The 20,339-nt window shown below is 37.6% G+C and overlaps 1 protein-coding gene and 1 pseudogene across 10 annotated transcripts; one reads left to right on the top strand and one right to left on the bottom strand.

Annotated features, from left to right (window-relative positions):
* The first annotated feature begins 4,753 nt into the window (after positions 1–4,753).
* Positions 4,754–5,206, top strand: LOC142530310 (vacuolar protein sorting-associated protein 55 homolog; annotated as a pseudogene).
* A 6,115-nt stretch (positions 5,207–11,321) lies between these two features.
* Positions 11,322–19,203, bottom strand: LOC142531125 (protein LATE ELONGATED HYPOCOTYL-like). Of its 10 annotated transcripts, none has more exons than XM_075637173.1 (8): positions 18,960–19,203; positions 18,779–18,809; positions 18,140–18,295; positions 17,941–18,052; positions 17,650–17,711; positions 13,473–13,679; positions 11,857–13,284; positions 11,322–11,779 (listed from the first exon to the last, which is right to left on the bottom strand). In XM_075637173.1, the coding sequence occupies exons 3-8, from the start codon at positions 18,176–18,178 to the stop codon at positions 11,471–11,473; spliced, it is 2,157 nt and encodes a 718-aa protein (XP_075493288.1). In that variant the 5' UTR covers positions 18,179–18,295; positions 18,779–18,809; positions 18,960–19,203; the 3' UTR covers positions 11,322–11,470. The 10 variants fall into 10 exon arrangements, with proteins under 10 accessions (XP_075493288.1, XP_075493287.1, XP_075493290.1 ...); XM_075637172.1 differs by having other exon boundaries at positions 18,140–18,281; XM_075637175.1 differs by having other exon boundaries at positions 18,779–18,805.
* Positions 19,204–20,339: the final 1,136 nt, after the last annotated feature.

The following is a 20,339-nucleotide window of genomic DNA, read 5'->3' as shown; positions in this document are numbered from 1 at the left end:
AAATCATGGTGAAGTAGACCATACCGTCATTATATAAATCGGTTGCTTGCATGTGCAGTGACGGACACATGAAGTAGGCCTTTAGGCCACTTAGAATATGGCAAGAAAGAAACACACCAAGCGGGGAGTTGAGCTTACCAAGCGGAACAACGAATAATAAAGGGAGAACATAAGAGAACAAGAGAGCTATGCGAACCCCAAGAGGACCCAGAAGTTGACTTTGGAAGAAAAATAGGCTAACCAGCCATTTTTGTATGTTTTTAGCTTCATGTTGTCAGATTTTGTTCGAAGTAGGCCTTAGGGCCACTAACGTAAATATTTGTTGGTTATGATTCGAAAACGAAAACGATCAATTAAAGTTTGCCAGTAGACCACTTTTATCGCATTGAATTCATTTTGTTTTCAATAGGGAATCAGGTGAGGTAATAATCGCGAGTGGGGAGTTTTAGGCCAACATATGATTTTGCTTGAAGCTATTGAAGTGAGTTGAGTTAATTGGATTAAGAACGAATAAAGACTCCTTCCCAACACCCAACAACATCCAACATCACATTCAACCCATCTCCACTCCCCAACAACATCCAACAATCAGAAGGACAAACCAACAGTCAACAGATAGAGAGTGAAGCCACCGCATGCAAAAACAATAAGTAGACGTATATGCGGGAAAGGGGTCCATCTGAAGTGATGCATGCAAATGGTTGCTTGGTAGGGGGATGTGACCCAAGTGAAGTGCAACACACAAAGAAAATATTAGAGTTACCTCTTGGCTGCCAATTCATGGTCATATGCACGTTCATTGAACAAGGGAGCCAGTGATCTAGCGGGGAGTTATGCCAACACATGGCTTGAATCAGTTGTTTGTCGGTGGGGTGCACAAAACCACCCAACTCCCCACAGGAACTCGAAACTAGCAAAGAAACAAAGGGCAGTGGCATGTAAACCTCTACAAGGAGCCAACATGGAAATAACATAGAGTAACATGTCAGTGATCAATATTGTGGCAAAACCAGTCATCATTCCCTCAAATTTCTCTAGGAGAAGTCAAAGTGCCTCAGCTTAATCATACAATGCAGAAAGAGGTAAAGAGTCTGCTCCAATCAAGACAACATGAAATTTCAGGGAATCGAATAGCATCACATAGTACTCAAGAAAAATGAAGAGAGATTACCAATAGCTGTAGAAGGAGCAGAAACAACCGAAGGGAAATCTTGCTTGGCCGTGGTAGTCGCAAAACCATGGCTCGAGAAGGGAGTAGTGTTCTCTCTTGCAGGGAAGGGAGAACTAAAACCCATTTTGACTCCAGTGGACAATCCAAAAGCAACAACGAAAGGAGACTGCGAGCAGATTTCGATAGAGGTAGTGGTGAACCGGGGAGCCATGGCGGTTGGGCGTCGGTCTAGCCAAGAATGACAACAACAAAATTTTAATGTATATTTGTTTAGACAAATTCACAAACACCATGAAGGCACAATGGTGATCAAAATAACTTATGGGTTGACACGATCGGCGTGGTGGAAAAAACAAGGGACGAAACTGAAGCTAAGATGGTGACTTGCGCAGAAGATGCACCCGTGGAGTTTGAACCAGAGAGCCGCGATGAAGAGGAAGTTGTAGCCATGATGTGGTCTAGGAAAAAGAAACAGGTGAGGAAAAGTTGAAGATAGAGAAAGAAGAAGATAGCAGGCACTTGAAATTTGAAATAAAAGAGTGGGGAAATGGGCTGCGTACATTCTTGGCCCATAACAAGTGGCCCAATTCACAAAAATCAATTGGGACTGTAAAGAAATGGATTAAAATTGGGCTCATATACAAGCATTTTGGCCCAACGGGCCAATGCTTGCGGGGGGCAATTGTTTGAGCCAAAATAATTTAATTAGAAGCCCAATTTAATTATTTAATTAGAAGCCCGATTCAATTAGAAGTTAATTAGAAGCCCATCAAGTGCAGCTGATTAATTTTCAAAAACTGATCATGAAGCGTTGAAAAGGGAAAAGATCGTGGGAGGATAGGTAGAAATCGTGGCATGAATGGGAAAGATCATGGGCTCATGGGGGAGTGGAGAGAAACGGCACAGCCCTGGGAAGAAAAAGACATCGGCAGACAACTAAACATACACAACTTCTACACAGACAAATCTGCAAATACTCTCTACTAAATTTCAATCTTCATTCAATAGTCTTCAAGTTTTTTCCACTATATTTCTAGCATTTCACGTCTTCTCATTTTAGATTTCAGCAACAAGTTATTATATTTTTCATGTCTTTGATGAATTCCTACAGTTTTGTAAATTCAAAATCATGTCAGTGGTTTATTTGCATCGATTCACAATAGTTTTCTTTATTTTAGTATTGCATTTGTTTTAGGAGACTAGAATTGACGGTCGAATTTAGAATTCACGTCGTTTGAATATTTAGAAGTTAGATTTTATCATTTTCACACAAATCGGTGCATCTTCGCACCTGGCACGCCCGCAAATCTCAAATATTGTGCAAACAGTCATATAAATAAGTAAATATATATGATTTATTGTCATGATATATTTTTATGTATTGTGTTTTGATATATTTAGATTGATAAATACTTATAAATATGATGTTATTCAAATGACTTTAAACATTATCTAATTCTCGTGATTATATTTTTCATTATTAGTCACCTACATTCATCGCACATGTACATTCCTAGTCAAATGAAATATAATACTCTGATTTATGCATAATAAGTTCTATTTGTTAGTTTTTGTGCCATGAAAGTTCATATGCAGATACCATAAATTTTCTGCAAGTGCAATCAAGTGGTGAAGGAAACTACATAGTATTAGATTGAAGGATTTCGTGAATAAATGGGTGGCACTCAGCAAACAAGATAAAGTTATGATCAATATTCACATCCATCTTATTATCCCTTCGAACCATAACATCTGACCAAAATCAGCATCAAAATAATAAATTTTCTTCAACTAACAAAGTACTTGAAAAAAAATTAGGAAGCTTTACAACATTATACGACCACACTTTCTTTTTTATGACAGTCGACCAATTCATCAGAATAATAACATATGCAAAATCAGTGATTTTATAAAACATAACACTTAGGTATTTCAGTCATGTGAGTATCTTTACTTAGTTAAAGAAGCTCTAGAAACCATTAGGTCCGAGACAAATGCTAGTAAATCAAATCAATCTAGTTCACATGTCTGAGAAAGTAGTGAAAATTATGGAAATTTACATGCTACGAGGAGGACTCGAGCATGAGGTGGAGGAGATTGGAGGTGGACTGCACTGATTGCGATATTTGATCCGCCACTGTCGATTTCGACGATCACCGCTGCTTGATGCAGCCATCCTTTTATATTTCTTTTTAAAAATACATATATATGTGATGCATTTTTTTGGACTATGAAGTTCATTTAAAGTATGACATAGTAGGAACAATTATATTTTGTTATCTCCACGCCAAAGTATGTAAAATTAAACATTTTTTACGTGGTTCACCCAATATAGGTTACGTGCACTGAGGCCTTCATGATCAATCATTTTCTAGACCCATAACACAATCCTTCACGCGGAGTCATAACAAAATCCTTATCGTTGTTTTATTTGCACTTTCCACTGTATCATACTTTATTTTTAATAGTATTGATTCTGGTTGTCCTGGATCTTGATTGTTGGGAAGATTAAATTGCACGAAGTGCTAGCAGATATACTGAAACCGTCATCTCAACATCTTCCCGAGTATCATGCATTATACCTACTTAATCAGGACAAATTTCGTGTTTATGCATATTAGCTGCTTCTTCCTTATTATAGAGACTAAATTGGCACATGCTTTGTGGTTGGAAGGCGACTCTAGTTATAACTCACATATAAATTAGAAGTAACGAAGATTTTTGAATGGTTGCGAGAGATTTCTTGTTTCTTGTTATTAGAGATTGTTAGTTTTGTGTTTTTGTTATTTTGTTATTAGAGATGGTTTATGTGACGACTGCACAAAGTGGACATACAGCTGAATGTGTTTCTTTATCACATGATACCCTCATAAGAATCCGGGTTGTCGTTAACCCGGTTTATTACTTGGATAGTCCAGATCAGAGCCATTAGGCCGAGCATTTTCTTCAGGACCCAGGCACTTCGCTTCTTCCCAGGAAATTATCATCATAGCCCGGGCTCTCAAGCAAATACCCGGGTACCCTACTACCCGGGGTACCTCGAGAATTACACCACACTCGAGTGTGATTGGTACAGGCCGTCTAAATCTGTCAGAGCAACTTGGACTTGGAGTATTTTAGAAGTCATCAGAAGCTACAAAGTATGGGCAGCCGACTTGCCATACTTAGTAGGTGGCGCGAGAATCGAGGTACATACCTCATTCTCCTACTATAAATAGCAGGTATTAATGTCATTTAGAGATTCTGAAATCTTTAAACTTTCAAGCACTTACATATTTCCTCTCAAATATTGCTTGTGTTCATCTGAAACTTGATGACTTAAGCATCGGAGTGGCTACGCCGGACACCCCTCCGGCGCTCATTCACGGGTTCTTTTCTTAGTTGCAGGTTTTGTTGCAGTCATTACCTTCACTCAAATTCCCAAACCCTATAAATTACCGATTTGATATGTTGGAGCCCCTTACCCGGCTCATCCATTTCAGCAAGGTCACATCATCACTGTTTCCTTTCATCTTTATGATTAATATTTTAACTTTGCAAATGTAATTTATCTCTAGAGTGCTACACGTGAGCAAGTTTAGGATGGCTGACCGTCCTGGTTATATAAGAGCTTGTTTACAGACTGGAAAAGTTGCTTGCTAGCAATTCTGGTGTCAGGGGGAATTGTACTGCAATATTCTTTGCCGGGTCAGATACTTCTTTGATGTACTCAGAATCAACCAGCAGGCAAGGTTTTTCTCTACAAACAAATTTGCTGATGCTATGTACTTACATCAACTCAATCGTGCTGGTAAATTTCTTATGGACCTTCATACTTGCATTTGCCATCAACCTGCATACAGTTGGATAGATGCAGCTAAGTTTCTGACGGATGCTTCAGCAATTGGAAGCATCGACATACCCGTTATTCTAATGCATGCTGGAGTGATTAGTTTGGGAACAATGGTGATGGAGCTTTCGTCTTTCTTGGTAATTGTAATCTTCATTCTGTGCTACCTTAAGACAAACGACGATGATGGATACAGTATGTTTTAAGCTATTAACTCTACCTGTTGTCCTATACAACACGCGTACAAGTCTCGGTCCAAGACTGAGCATTCCATTCATGTTCGTTTGTTGATAAGTTGATGAAGCAAAATGTATATCACTAACATGTTCTTAGAAGGACGTCTGAATATGATACGTCGATCTTGCTGTAACCATTGTTATATTTGTGTTTCTGTTTTCCTGATGTTGGAATAGAAAAGAGACGGAGAGAACATACCGTGAAGATCCGGTAATGGAGCAACTGAGCTCAAAGAAGAAGAATAAATGTTTTGTACAGTGTGTAATACCAACTGCTAACTACCCTATATAGAAAAACAACAAACTAAAAACGTAATTACAAAATAGCACCATTATAATTTAAAAACACAACTTTAACACTCCCCCTCAAGCTTGAAATAGGTTCACCATTCCAAGCTTGAAGACAAGATTTTGATGTTGAGTTTTGCTCAAGGCTTTGGTGAACAAGTCTGCTGGTTGCTCTTCCGTTCTGATGTAAAATGTCTTGATTAACCCTTCACGCACCTTCTCTCGAACTAGATGACAATCAATCTCTATATGCTTCGTTCTTTCGTGATACATTGGGTTTGCTGCAATGTGGAGGGCTGCAGTGTTGTCACAACACATCATCACTGGAAGTTCTAACTCCAATCCCATGTCTTTTAAAATACCGACTAACCAAATTACTTCACACGTTGTGTTAGCCATCGCTCTATATTCCGCCTCAGCTGAAGATCTTGAGACAGTCGCTTGCTTCTTAGTTTTCCATGAAATCAAGGATTTTCCCAGCTTGATGCAGTATCCAGTTATGGATCTTCTGGTCATGGGACAGGTTCCCCAATCACAATCGCAATATGCTGTCAAGGAGAAGGAGCAATGTGCCTTGAGTAAAATTCCACTGCCAGGTGCAGACTTTAGATATCTCAACACTCTTAGTGCTGCATCCAAGTGTGATGCCTTAGGATTGTTCATAAATTCGCTTAATGTTTGAACCGCAAAACAGATGTCAGGCCTTGTCATGGTGAGGTATATGAGGCGGCCGACTAATCTCCGATAGGCACTTGCATCTTCCAGCAAAGGGTCTATTCCAGTATCATGTCCTGCACTATCATCAAAAACTTTTGATGTCAGTTTACCATTTTGTTCCATAGGAGTATCACTAACCTTTGCATCGGCTAAACCCGCATCTGATATGAGCTCAAGAGCAAATTTTCTCTGGTTTAAACATATTCCTTCCTTTGATCTAGCAACTTCTATACCAAGGAAATATCTCAACGTTCCCAAATCCTTAACTTTGACGTGCAAGTTTAGATGTTTCTTGAGTGCTTGGATGGAATCCTCATGATTACCAGTGATTACTATATCATCAACATATACTAATAGTATGGTGACAAATTCTTGTTCTCTTTTGATAAACATCGAGTGATCATGCTGTGATTGACAGAAGCCGGCTCCCTTCATGATCGATGTGAACTTCATATTCCATTGTCTCGAATCTTGTTTGAGACCGTATAAGGATTTCATCAATTTACACACTTTATTGTTTCGAAGTCCATCATGAAACTCCCCCTGATTTCGAATGCCTTGAGGTAAGACCATGTAAATCTCTTCATCAAGGTCACCCTGGAGGAATGCATTGGTGACGTCCATCTGGTATAAGGGCCAACCAGACATAGCAGCAACGCTGAGAAGACATCGAACAGTAGCAATCTTAGCCACTAGAGAAAAAGTGTCATGAAAGTCGACACCATAAAGTTGAGTGTATCCTTTTGCAACGAGACGGGCTTTGAACCGATCTACACTGCCATCCGGTTTGTATTTAATCTTGTAAACCCACTTATTGTCGATAGGAATTTTCCCTTGAGGGAGATCAACAATATCCCAAGTGTTGTTACTTTCCAGAGCCTGTAACTCTAAGTCCATAACAGATTGCCAACGGGGATCAAGAATGGCCTCATGGTAGGTGGACGGTTCTTTGATGGCAGAGAAATAGGAAAGAAAGGCATGATATGCAGGGGACAGACCAGTATACTGGACATAATTGGAAATAGAATGAATATGGGGAGAGGAGGACCGGGATTGAGAACAAATGTAATCATGTGACCAAATTGGGGGTCTGCAAATGCGAGAAGAATGTCGAATAGGGAGAGCTGTTTGTGGTGGGGAAGGAGAAGAAGATGGTGAGGGTTCATGAATGGCAATGGGCATATCCTGATGAGGAAAGATAGCCTGAGGAGCTGGATGATGTGAGAAAGGAAATATGGTTTCATGAAATGTGACGTCCCTAGAAACAAATATCCTTTTGTTATTGAGATCCTAAACCTTGTACCCCTTTTGAGTACTAGAATATCCAAGGAAAATACAAGTACTTGCTCGAGGGGTAAATTTATTTCCCTTAGGTAAAGTTGAAACTATAACAAAGACAACCCAAAACTCGTAAATGTGTATAAGAAGGTATGGAACCAAATAAGGCTTCAAAAGGTGTCTTATTCGATAAAAGAGGGGTTGGTGTTCGATTGATGATGTAAACCGATGTAAGCACACAATCTCCCCAGTATTCATATGGAAAGGAAGCTTGGAACATCAATGAACGAGCAACATTAAGAATATGTCTATGTTCACGTTCCAATACGCCGTTTTGTTGGGGAGTGTAAGGACATGAGCTTTGATGAAGGATACCCAAGTTATGGAAAAGAGCAATACACTCATGTTGGAAAAACTCCATAGCATTATCCGTCCTAATGATTTTAACAGTGGCTGAAAAATGTGTCTTAATGAAAATCAAGAATGTTTTGATCAAGGAAAAGACATCTAACTTGGAGTGCATAAGGTATACACAAGTTGCACGTGTGAAGTCATCCACAATAGTGAGAAAATACCGCTCCCCATTATATGTAGGTGTGTTAAAAGGCCCCCATACATCCATATGAATCAATTGAAAAGCCTCAGAAGAATCAAACAATTTTTTATGTGGAAAACTCATACGTGTTTGCTTTGACAAGGGGCAAATAGAACAGTGGGATAAGGCAAAATCAGCAGGTAGGAAAGACAACATTTTCATTCGAGATAAAGAAATATGACTAATTCTTTGGTGCCATAAAATTTCTTGTGATACAGATGTACATTGTGTATTGTTTACAGCAGAAAGTGAAGATTTAAGCAATGGAAATTTAAAGTCAGTTGAAGTGGTAGATACACCTGTGGATTGCAAACTTGAATTGTCTAAGTAGTATAGTCCATGTCTTTCTCTACCAATCCCCATTATCTTCCCACTTGAGAGGTCCTGAAACACACAAAAGTATGGGAAGAAGGTGACAAAGCAGTGATGTTCTTTAGTGAATTTAGAAATGGAAAGGAGATTGTGACGGAAATCTGGAACAAAAAGGACATTGGAAAGATTGACAGATTTGTTGATACACATGGTTCCTAAACTGCTAATCTTGGTGGTACTACCATTCGGCAATTGAATTGATCCCGTGGCATTTGCACAAGACTTAAAATTTTCAAGTAATCCATCACGCCCAACCATGTGATCATTCGCGCCGATATCAATTATCCACTCGGTTTCAATAGAAGCACAAGATTTATTAATACCTGCCATATTTGCAGAGAGGATAGGGGTGTGATGTGCTTAGTGTCTGGTTGCTCCTTCGCAAGAAGCTTTAAAATGGCTGCATATTGTTCAGGAGTGAAGAATAACCCAGCGCCTTTTGAATGCATCAATTGTTCAACCTCTCCAGAACCAGTAACAGAGACATTAGCTTTTCCCATCATTTTTCCTCTGATGTCCCCTTCTTTGTTGAACCTTTGATTACCACCCTTCCATTGTCCTTTATACAGCTTGTGTCTAGGAGGATATCCAACCAACCGAAAACAATTCTCCTTGTTATGACCAAGCAAATTGCAATGCTCACATCGAACATCATTTTTTTTCTTATTTTGAGTAGAAAAGAACGCAGTGGATTCCAATTGTTGTGGAACCACACTCAACAAACTTCGATGGGATTCTTCTTGTGAAATGATGGCAAAAGCATTGTTAACAGTGGGAAGGGGGTTCATCATTAGAATATGACTTCGAATATGAACAAAGCTTTCATTGAGCCCCATAAGGAACTGAAGAAGCTTATGTTGTTGATCAAACTCAACATATTTTCTCGAAGATTCACATGAGCACGTAGGTAATGTTACTAGAGATCCATATTCATCCCACAGTTGCCTAAGTTTTGAATAATACATTGAAATCGAGTTGTTACCTTGGACGTGGCAACCTATTTTTCGATGAAGTGCGAAGATCCTTGAGCCATTCACTTTATTGAATCGTTCACGCAAATCATTCCAAACTACATCTGCATCAGTGGAGTACACAATTCCACTGAATATCTCCTTCGACACGGCATTCATGATCCATGACAAAACAATAGCATTACATCTTTCCCAGTGTAATAGCCTGTCTGAATCAGAGTTTGGCCTTTTACAGCTTCCATCTATGAACGCAAGCTTGTTCTTAGCTCGTAATGCAATTAACATTGCGCGACTCCAGATCGCATAGTTTTCAGTACCAATTATTTGCTCATTTATCAAATTGAGCCATGGTGTGTCGGACAAATTAACAAAGAGTGGATCCAGCGCGTCGATAGCAGCGGAAGTCATCTTGATTGAGGCAGATTCCTCAGCAACAAGGATTTAAAGAGAGGAAGAGGATATGGATCCTCCGATCAATTATGATCAAGAAATTACGAATCAAATCCAAAGGAGCATCGAAGCTCTGATACCATGTTAGAATTGAAAAGAGACAGAGAGAACATACCGTGAAGATCCGGTAATGGAGCAACTGAGCTCAAAGAAGAAGAATAAATGTTTTGTACAGTGTGTAATACCAACTGCTAACTACCCTATATAGCAAAACAACAAACTAAAAACGTAATTACAAAATAGCACCATTATAATTTAAAAACACAACTTTAACACCTGAAACGAATAACATAATCCATTGCTGCTTTACTTCAAAAGTTGTTGAAACAGCAATGTTGTTTGAAATGCCAAAGAAGTAAGGTAGTAATCGAGAATGGCATGGTTGGGGAGAATGAAGAAAGTAGTAGCTGTAGTTTTTGCAATAGATATAGGTTGGATTAAATTACTTGGCACCTTTCTTTTTATTTTTCTTTTAATTTTCAAGAAATAAAATCAAATATTCAACAACTTTCTTTTTTTCAAATATTTTTTTCATCCATTTACATCTCCGATATAATCATGATTTTTAATTTTCACACCTTTAAAAATATTTTATCACTATATGTAATTTTTAATACCAAAAATTATATTTTGAAATATTAAAAATATGACGTGTATAAGGAATTTTTTATAGTAAGCATCATTGAATTATCGAGTTCTTTTACCATATGATATAAAAAATGAAACGAGAAAGGAGTGGAGTGGAAACCTAGCAGGATGACTCCTCTTTCTCGGGAAGTAGAGCGAGTCACAGGAGGAGCTGTTTAAGTACTGGCCCCAACAAAAGGGAAAGAAGGCTCGGCAAGATTTGTTCTTTCTATTTGACTTGAGCCTTTTTTAAAGATTCTTCCATATATTTTTTGTTCATAATAGTAGACCGAGACGAAGCCAAGAGTCGAAAACACGAGGCTGGAGTGCGTCGAAGCATGCAAACCAAATGCAATCACTTGCACAGTTTTACACCAGGCCTATTTGGATTTAAAATATTTAGCTTAAAAAGACATTTTATTAAGATTTTTTTTAGTTTCTTTCCTTGAATAAAAAGTAAAAAGATTTATAAGTTAGATATAGAATTTACTTTTTAAAAAAAAAAACTAAAAGTTCGAAAACAAATTTTTTAGGTTCCTGAAATAGTTATTTGTACAGTACTTCACTTTCTGCTATCTGCTTTATTTTATAAATTGTTTTTATTTTTTTTCTATTAAGTGAAGCACCTGTGTCTTGAATTGTTACTTCTTTATCGTTTTTCTAACATGGAAACGTGCCTTTTTTATTTAAAATTGTTTTTCTTGAAAAAAAAAATTTACTCCAAAACTTTTTGCAGCCAAAAGTAATAATACTATGTGATTGAAGGGCATTACGTCAAAATTACGAATGACGATGAAGAGGTCAAAGCTCATTGCATTTCATGAACATTATGAATATCCAGGTCTAACCAAGAAGGTTTTAAAATTAAACGACAATAAAGAAAACATTTTATGTTTTTCACACAAAATACATGTGACGAGAATGCAACATTAATTACTAGGAATCCTTATCAATCCCTCCCACCCGAAATCTCTTGGGATATTTCTCTTCATCCTTGCAGTTGGTTGACATCCTTGTGTCTTTTGCCTCCACTGAGCATCTCTTATAAGGTTTGAATCCGGTCCGGAAAACTTTAGTCATCGACTCCTCTTCCATATCGGGTAACCGGCTCTGGTCATTAAGGTTGAACTGCAGCCGTCCTGTATTTTCCATGTCACTATTCTTCTTTCGCTTAAAATTTAAATCATGAGAAAAACTCTGAGGTAGTATTTCTCTAGAGAAAAGCGCCTGAAAGGCCAATCTCCCCTGCAAGCAAATTGAAAACAAATTAGTGCGATGCACAAACTTGTCTTCATAGAAAACAAGGCATAATTCTTGGTCACCTCTTCGGATACTTCCTTCCAAGGGTCATTTATGCTGCAAAGGCTTCTACAACGTCGGCTAACGGGGTCAGTTAATGGATGGTTTTCTTCATCTTCTTTCAATTCCTTATCTTCAAAGTCCTTTTCCTCTTTTCCATCCGCTTCTACTTCACTGCTGGAAGGTGTATTTGATCCACATGAAGAACGGTCTACCTGTTTTCTACCCTTGGACTTGTTCGAGTCCAGCGGCTCCACTGTGTCTGCCATTGGCGCTGCTTCAGCCGCTGCCGATCCAGAATTTGGCTTCCCGCCTTCGCTTCCTTCAGAGCATGATGAGAATAAAGTTGAATGCTGTTCTTTCAATTCCTCCAAACACTCAGGTCCCAGTTGTTGATCTTCTAATACAAGATCATGAATGTCTTCTTTTTTATCACCATTTGCTGATCTCATATTGCCATCTATTGGAGTTGCAGATGTTGACGGAGCAGTAGAGGTAAATCCAGGATGAAGTGGTGGACATAATGGAAGCAGACCGTGTGCAGCCCACCAAGCAGTTGCAGCTGCCACTGTAGCTGCAGCAATTGTCGCCATACTAGGAACTGTATTCATCTGCTTTGGTTGAAGTCCTCTGGGTGTGCCTGTAGAGGATTCCCCTGATGCGTCCATGGTAACACATGGCCATAAAGTTGCTGCAAAGCTAGCTGCAGCATAGGCTGCTGGATTTTGTAACAAAGCAGATACAAGAAGACTTGAAAATGTGGATGATATGTGCAAAAATGATTGGTAATCATCTTGGTGTTGGAATGCGTCGGATAATGGGTGAAAACCTGGAAAGGATTGATGAATGGATGAACTTGATGCATTACTATGATGCTCAGGAGTAGTAGACCCACCCGGATTCACAAAAAGACATGGAGGTCCATGAACACTCATTTTTTGGTATCCAGAGTCTGTGCGTGCAGTGTCTAAGACAACACTTTGTGTATTCATTCCAAAGCCTCCTTCAAGAATGTGAACAGGTATGCGAGGCAGACAGTTTTGTGAGGCGTCATCGTTTGTGGTTGGCAAGTTGTCAATATTTTTGGGTTGCTTCAACTCATCTATTTGTTTGCCCTGCCTATATTGTTCATGGTACGGATGTGAATTTCCAATATTGGAGGTGTTAAATGACTCATCATCCTGAAGCAGTTGCTTGTTACAACTCTGATTTGTCAGAAGTTGTTTGGCAACAGAGACTTGAGTTGTTTCATCCTGATTACTTGTTTCAGTTGAGAGTGGGACATATTCCCTAAAGGTGCATAAATTTGTTGGCGCAACTGACGCTAACGAGCTTTTGCTCACTGAATATGAGTTGGCACAAGCACCTGTCTCGTGAAGAGAGAAAACCGCGGAGTCATTTTCAAGGTTTCTATCATCATGTTTTCTGTTATTCCCATCATCAGTAGATTTCTGGAAGGATGCGAAAAAACCATGTCGATTCCAGTGATGGAAAAAATTTATAAAACAAATATGAAATTGCATACTTCAAAGAAAGGAAGAATAACGCACGGAAAGCACAAGAAAGAGATGATCCTATAAAAGACAATGTAGTATTCACTGCGATAAAAAAAAAAACAATGAAAATATTAAAGCAATACCTCAGACAATGGCTCTTGCTCTAAGTCCAGAGTCGTTTGACCCTGGCACAAAAAAGAAAGAGGAGCTGATAGTTTCCCATCCTTCACTCCTGTGCTCGTCTTTCGAGGATAAGGATTAGTGGGTTTCCTTTTAGGCCGTGGTGGAGGAATATTAATGTTTAGAGTATGCCCAATTGGAACTCCTTTAACAAGGGACTCCTTTTCCAACTGGATAATGCAAATACAAGTTACGGGTTTTAACAAAAAATTTAACTTAGAAGGAGCATTATCATTAAAGTACTTTGGACAATTCAAGGAAGCTTTGATTACCCAATCCGGAAATCTAATAGAATTAACCAAATGGTGTTCACAATGTGCAAAAAATAATGAGAATTTAACGCAATCTCTTTGAAGATTTTCACAGAGAAATGCCCACTATTAAGGCGTTATAAGAATCTAAGGTTCATACTCGTTAATCACCACACTATTGTTGATATCCGCAAGCAACACATGTAAAAAGTTAGCTTGTCACAGAACATATTATTTTAATTTAGTATTATTCTAATTCTGTCAATTAAGGTCCTGCTGATTATGCTACTTTCAGATTTATTTTTTTCTTAGATACTTGTCTAATTAAGTTCGTAAAAGGGTTGCATGTTTATCACATGTCTACCAACCAATATCAAGAAGCACCAATAATAGGACTTCCCTTCAAAGTCTAGGGCCACCATGGGCCACAAACTTTGTGTTGCAGCGACAACAACTAAAAAACAGCATATTAAGCAAAAAAAAAATTGCCACGTAAGTAGGCTCAAGGACGGCGACAGTTTGAACTTTGTTTTCGCCTATAGAGAAGAACAGAGAGAAATAAACTATACTCAGTGGCCAATGTCTTGGTCTGGACTTGTGTTCCAGTCTTATGAAGACATGAGATTGCTTTAAAAATAATAGATAACAGAAAATTGACCCGACAATTAAAGAAATAGAAATCCTAAAGCGAACAAGGGGCCATGCAAGCACACAAAAGAAGAGCACAAAATAAGAACTCGTCTTCCTCAGATAGGAGTGGTTATCTATTATTATTAATGTAATCTCATGTCTTCATAAAACAAAGAAATGGGATCCTGTGAACATGTGGTCTATGGAAAAGAATGCAACCGCATAAAAGAAGAGTACAAAATAAGATCCCGTCTTCCTCAGATAGGAGTGACTCAATCATCTTGCACTCAAAGCTGTCATTAGAAGTTTTCACCATATAATTATTCATAAACTCTTAATACTTTTGGAATACAAATTGTATATTATTAATTAACTAAATAGTTAACCAGTAGTTCCCTCAATTCACAAGCTGTTACGATCAAGCGCTTACCCCTAAGCCAAAAGCTATAGCTGTTAGCCAAGGCGTAACTTTATTTCCTTATACTCGTGATATCGAATAGTGCACTTACTTGGGTACTGATAGACTGGACTGTTAGGCCTATGAGTCTGGAGAGGTGTGTGCCTGTCTGCTGGTAATGTCTCACATCCCTTGGAGATTAGTCTTATATTTCCCAACCGTCGATCTTGTCCCCAATAGAGATAATATTTCCCGTTACGATTTGGTGTCACTCTTTTCCGGCCCACCTAGCTAACCAGATCAAGCAGCGTAATACCAGCAGCTTGACGCACGAGAACTTCCTAGGAGGTCACTCATCTCAGTACTACTCTCACTCATGTACGCTTAACCCAAAATCCTCCCAAGAAGTATATAAATATGTTTCTTGGGAGACTTGAACTTGTGACCTCGCTCTGATACCAATTGTTAGGATCAAGCGCTTATAACTAGGCCAAAAGTTATATCTGTTAGCCAAGGCGTGACTTTATTTCCTTATACATGTGGCAGCTCAGAGTGAACCTACTTGAGTGCTAATGGGTCGATCTGTTAGGCCCATGAGTCTGGGGAGGTGTGTGTCTATCTATTGGTGTTGTCTTATATCCTTTATACATCAGTTTTACCTTTTCCCTAACGCCGGTAATGTCCACCACAGAGATAGTATATGGCGTCCTCTTTTATAGCCCACCTAGCCAACTAGATCAAGCTAGTTGGCTTCAACAGCTTGACGTTACGTGATCTTTCCAAAAGTCACATATCTGAGTACTACTCTCACTCGTGCATGTTTAACCCAACACAAGCTTTGGAACACAATAAACTATATTATAACATATCATAGGGAGAGTTTCATAAACAAAGAAATAGAAAACCTAAAGTTAACCCTACAATGGAAAAGAATGCGATCACACAAAAGAAGACTACAAATAAAGACCTTGTCTTCCTATCTGTGATTCAATCATCTTGTAGTAATAGATGTCATTGTAATTTTCACCAAATAATTAACGAAGCAATCATTCTCCCAATTCACAAGCTCTGGAACCCAATGAACTATTGGATAATCATAACGTGGGAAAGTTTCATAGCTAAATTAAATCTTGTAGTAAAAGGGTCTCGATGTGATTCAATCATCCAACTAACTTGGGGTCTAGAACCTGACAAAGAGTTCATAACATTGTTCATGTGTTGCCCCTATCTCACATGTATTAAAAAACGATGTTTGAACTGGTTAATAATTAGCAATAATATACTCCTACAATAACTTTAGTTAACCATTTTCGTAGACCGAGTACGATTATGAAGTAGTTACTACGGGAGCCCATTGTGGAAATGTGTTTGTGCGGACTTGGGCAATCACCAGAAAAAACATCGGGAAACAAGTGCTATGTTGCACTAAGTATAGGTGTGTGAGATTCATAGCTTGAACCAGCGAGACATACTCCTACATCCACGAGAGCCATCTTTTTAAACCTGTAGGAGCCACCTCTAAATTCATGGCCTAGAAGGGTCGGGTCATGAAGAGGAATTCATATTCTGAAGGAGAGGTAACTATGATGCTCTAATCCCACATAGATTAAAAAATGAGTTTGAATTGGTTAATAATTTGCTACAATGTACTTCTGTAACAATTTGAGTAACCATTTTATGATTATAACATCATAGTGTATAACATCATAATTGTTAATTGGGCCCGGAGTGAGACACTTCAATTTATTTTAACCATGATGATTGTGAGAAAAAACATATGTCCCCTTGATGGAACTAGATTCTGATTACTAAAAAATAGATCACTTTGTGACACTCAAAACAAGGTACAAGATTGTTGTTGATCCTGAAAGGTTCAATTACATGGATCATCTATGGGACGAACCAAATTACCAAAACAACTCAAAGCTTTAATGATTAACAAACAAACAAAAAAACTGAAAATAGGCTATATTCCACTGAGAGACCTAATCTGAGTGAAGCACTCAGCCAAGGATTAAATCATTTTTCTAGGCCCAACATATTTGAGCTCGTAACAACCTACTCGCCACAAGGTGTGCTATTATTTATATAGGATAAGGCACTATGCCATGGATTTTGCAAGTTATGGTCAACAATAACACGAAAAGCATACATTATCCTATTATATACATTTTATATGGGTACAAAAGGAGTTCATGGTAATATAGGTTTTCTTCTCTTTTTCACACTTCATATACATCTTTTGAGTTAAGGAGTTAATTACCTATAAAGACAACAAAGAATAATGAGAACGACCAAGAGACAATTGTAAAGAGAAATCTGTCATATTTCAAATATGTTATTGAAGTCAGTCTCTTACTTATGCCATGTTGGTATCAAATAAGCCAAGATATTAGAGACAATTAATATGAGTTTGATAAGTGAAAATAGTTCCTCAGAGAGGTATGAATTGACATTTTCGTAAGTCGAAATTTAAACTTTTGGATTGGCTCGCTTTCACTCTCGAACGTAGAAAGTGCATGCGACCTTGGAAAACTACTATTCTTACGCAGATATAATTATATATACCAATACTCCGTGCAACCAGTAATGACAAGGTGTGTTTCCCGACAAGCACTCTCATAATCGAGAACACCGCACTGGGTAAAGATGTATTTTGAGGAATCAGGCAACAGATCTGTGCCGGAAAAGTGACTACAAATGTATTTTCTTGTTATGGAAAAAACAGTTTACATATAAAGTTAAATTTGAAAATTTTTCAGGTGAGAACCTCACAAACATGGTTTTACCTGTGAGATAAAATCTAGAGGGTGAAAATTTTCCAAGTCATCAATTCATATAGAAGTATAATTGATGATTAACCTTTGTGAAAAATTTCTGTGCATGACTTCTGATCTGCACTGCAGTCTTGGTTCCAATATGTTCTGCATCAGCACCAAGAGGTCTTTCATAAAGAGAAAATGCAGCTAAAAACAACGTTTCTTAAACAGAGTTGACAAAACAATAACCAATCTTTTTGAATGATTATAAATCCATGATTAAGAGACTTGATTAAGGGAAAATAAAGGGCCTTAACAACATAAGAATATTGGGCAGTCTCAAATCAATTATTGTCTCATCTATAAATCTATTAAGTAATACTAGAACAGTGACCTTCTATACGCTGCCAAGCTCGCCCATACAGCTTGAGGGCTTCTAAAAACTTATCATGTTCCTCCTCAGTCCATCGCTCACGTTGCTTTGTTATTGTATAAGGTTTCCTGGTCTATAAATAAACACAAATTCATTGCTACGTGTTGTTGAAATGTGAACGCATATATTTAAATGACACTAAACAGCGGAGAAAGGATACCTTAACTAGAAGTTCTTCTCCTGAAGAATATGGGTCCATTGAAAGGACAAGGAGCTGGTTCAGATAAAGAGGCTTTCCTTCATCACTATTCACAATAATTCATAATAGCTAGGGCTGTGGTGATAGTTTTATTGCAATCGACCTGCTAAAGTAACACTAGTAATGCAAAACAGAAACTTACAAAGAAATCAATGGATATCTAGGATCTATATCTGATAATCAGAGCACAGCTGTAGAAGTTGAGAATGTAATCATTTAAGTTGGTATCAAATACTTTACAATAATATGAAAAAACTGTAAACAGCATCTATTATTTCATATAAATTAAATCCCGGGCCAAATCCCAACATTTTTCTGCTGCATACAGTTAGACATTAGACTTTTCGCTTAAATTTCCTTTCAATTTCACACTCAAAAAAATATGGTGGACAGGCATTATCTGGTCAAATCCCATGAATCCTCCGAAACCAAAAATACTGTTACTATCTTCGTAAACAATTTAAAAACACGGCATGTGTAAGAATCAGAAATAAGCGGCAGACAGAGACAACGCAGAGGAGACCCACGTTAGAATCCAAAAGAAGTACCAGCAAATAGTAAAAGTAGAACTTTACTTAATTCCTTAACCAGAATCCTCACCAAAACGAAACACGCGCTGCCTTAACCCTTGCTTCCAATCCAAAAAGCCATGACAGAGCACAAACACATAAAATGGAAGGAAAAAAGACCAATTCAATCAGTGAGTAACAACCGTCACAACAGTCGCCATCTTCAGATCGCAAAACACCAATAACAAGCACTCAAGAAGGTACAATTATACCTGCGACGCTAAAAACAGCACGACACAGCTCCGATCCTTACCCGACCATGCATGTGCAAGACCTAGCCGGAGAATCATCAACGGCGGATCGGAATCCTCAGAACTCCGGCGGAGAAACCAGAGTATATGCGATAATGCGAGCAACCACTGAGCAGCAAACGCTCAAGAATTGCTGGTAGAAACAGCAATGGATTGAAGGAGAGAGTAGGATTTCTTATTTATTTTCTGAAATTTGCAGAGGAAAAATGTGAGCCACACAAGTGGGTTTCATTTTTTAATAATTAATAAAAATCGAGGCCAAAATGTGGCTGCGCCGCCACGTGGCAGAATACTGGTGGCTGGATAACCTACTCCAGGAGTCCTCGCCTCCCTTTGCACTTTATTTCAGCACTAAGCCAGCACATACATACATTTTATTTCGACCGTGCTAAAAAAAAAAGCTTTATGACCAATTAATTAATTTATAAGATCTTTAATTCATATTTTATAAAATTTTATAAAATATATAACTCAAAAATAAAATTCACCTATCCAACTAAATCAAATATTTTCGTCCCTTCAATTTAGTGACTTGATAAGACAGTCAATCCAACCAGATTCTCCTAAGCTAAGGTCTATCGAAGAATAGGTCCCTGTTTTTATCTGTGAATTGGGTCAATCTTACCAATATTTATAATAAAAAGTAATATTCTTAGCATAAAAAATAATATTTTTTCATGGATGACCCAAATAAGATATATGTCTCACAAAATACGATTTGTAAGGCCGTCTCACACAATTTTTGCTCTCTCGAAATACCCCTGAACGAGTTATTGTAACGAGGCATTTCTTCAATAGTAAAATTTATGATTTTTTATTGTTGATATTTCAGTAAAATCTATTCGAAAAACTGAGATTTTGAAGATAAAACAATATTTTTTTTTTTGGTAGTTTATTTTATATGCTTATAACCAAAGATCTCTTGACTCAGTGATAAGCCTTTAGACTGAATTCAAATCTCATTTGTGTAAATAATAGTTATTAGATAGAAATTCCTCTGTTATATCTAAAATGATATACTCTCATAATTCTTAGCACATGGGTTTGTAAATATATATGAAGGATTACATTAAAATGTATTCTTGTGCATGATATTTTATTATATAAAGTGTAATTATACTTCAGTAATTTTTCTCTTGTTAAATTTTCTAATTGAGTTTTTCCAAAATACTCGCTCGAGCAATTATTTAAATTGTATTATTTGATATTTATGATACTTATAAAATATACACAATCAAAAACATACAAGATAAGAAATTAATTTTAAATTTTTATTTGTAGTTTTAGAACATGCTAAATATTTTTATAAAAAAATTAAGAGAATTTCAATTTTCATCGATT

This window comes from Primulina tabacum, chromosome 17 (assembly GCF_025594145.1).
Source record: "Primulina tabacum isolate GXHZ01 chromosome 17, ASM2559414v2, whole genome shotgun sequence".
Taxonomy (NCBI): Eukaryota; Viridiplantae; Streptophyta; class Magnoliopsida; order Lamiales; family Gesneriaceae; genus Primulina; species Primulina tabacum.
This window is presented reverse-complemented; position numbering and strand designations above follow the sequence as displayed.

Coding starts and splice junctions, on each gene's coding strand:
- LOC142531125 (XM_075637171.1), bottom strand. CDS start 18,178: ATGGACCCATATTCTTCAGGAGAAGAACTTCTAGTTAAG. Junction 17,712..17,940: donor AGCTTGGCAGCGTATAGAAG/GTCACTGTTCTA, acceptor GTGCTGATGCAG/AACATATTGGAACCAAGACT. Junction 13,285..13,472: donor AGCAAGAGCCATTGTCTGAG/GTATTGCTTTAA, acceptor GCATCCTTCCAG/AAATCTACTGATGATGGGAA.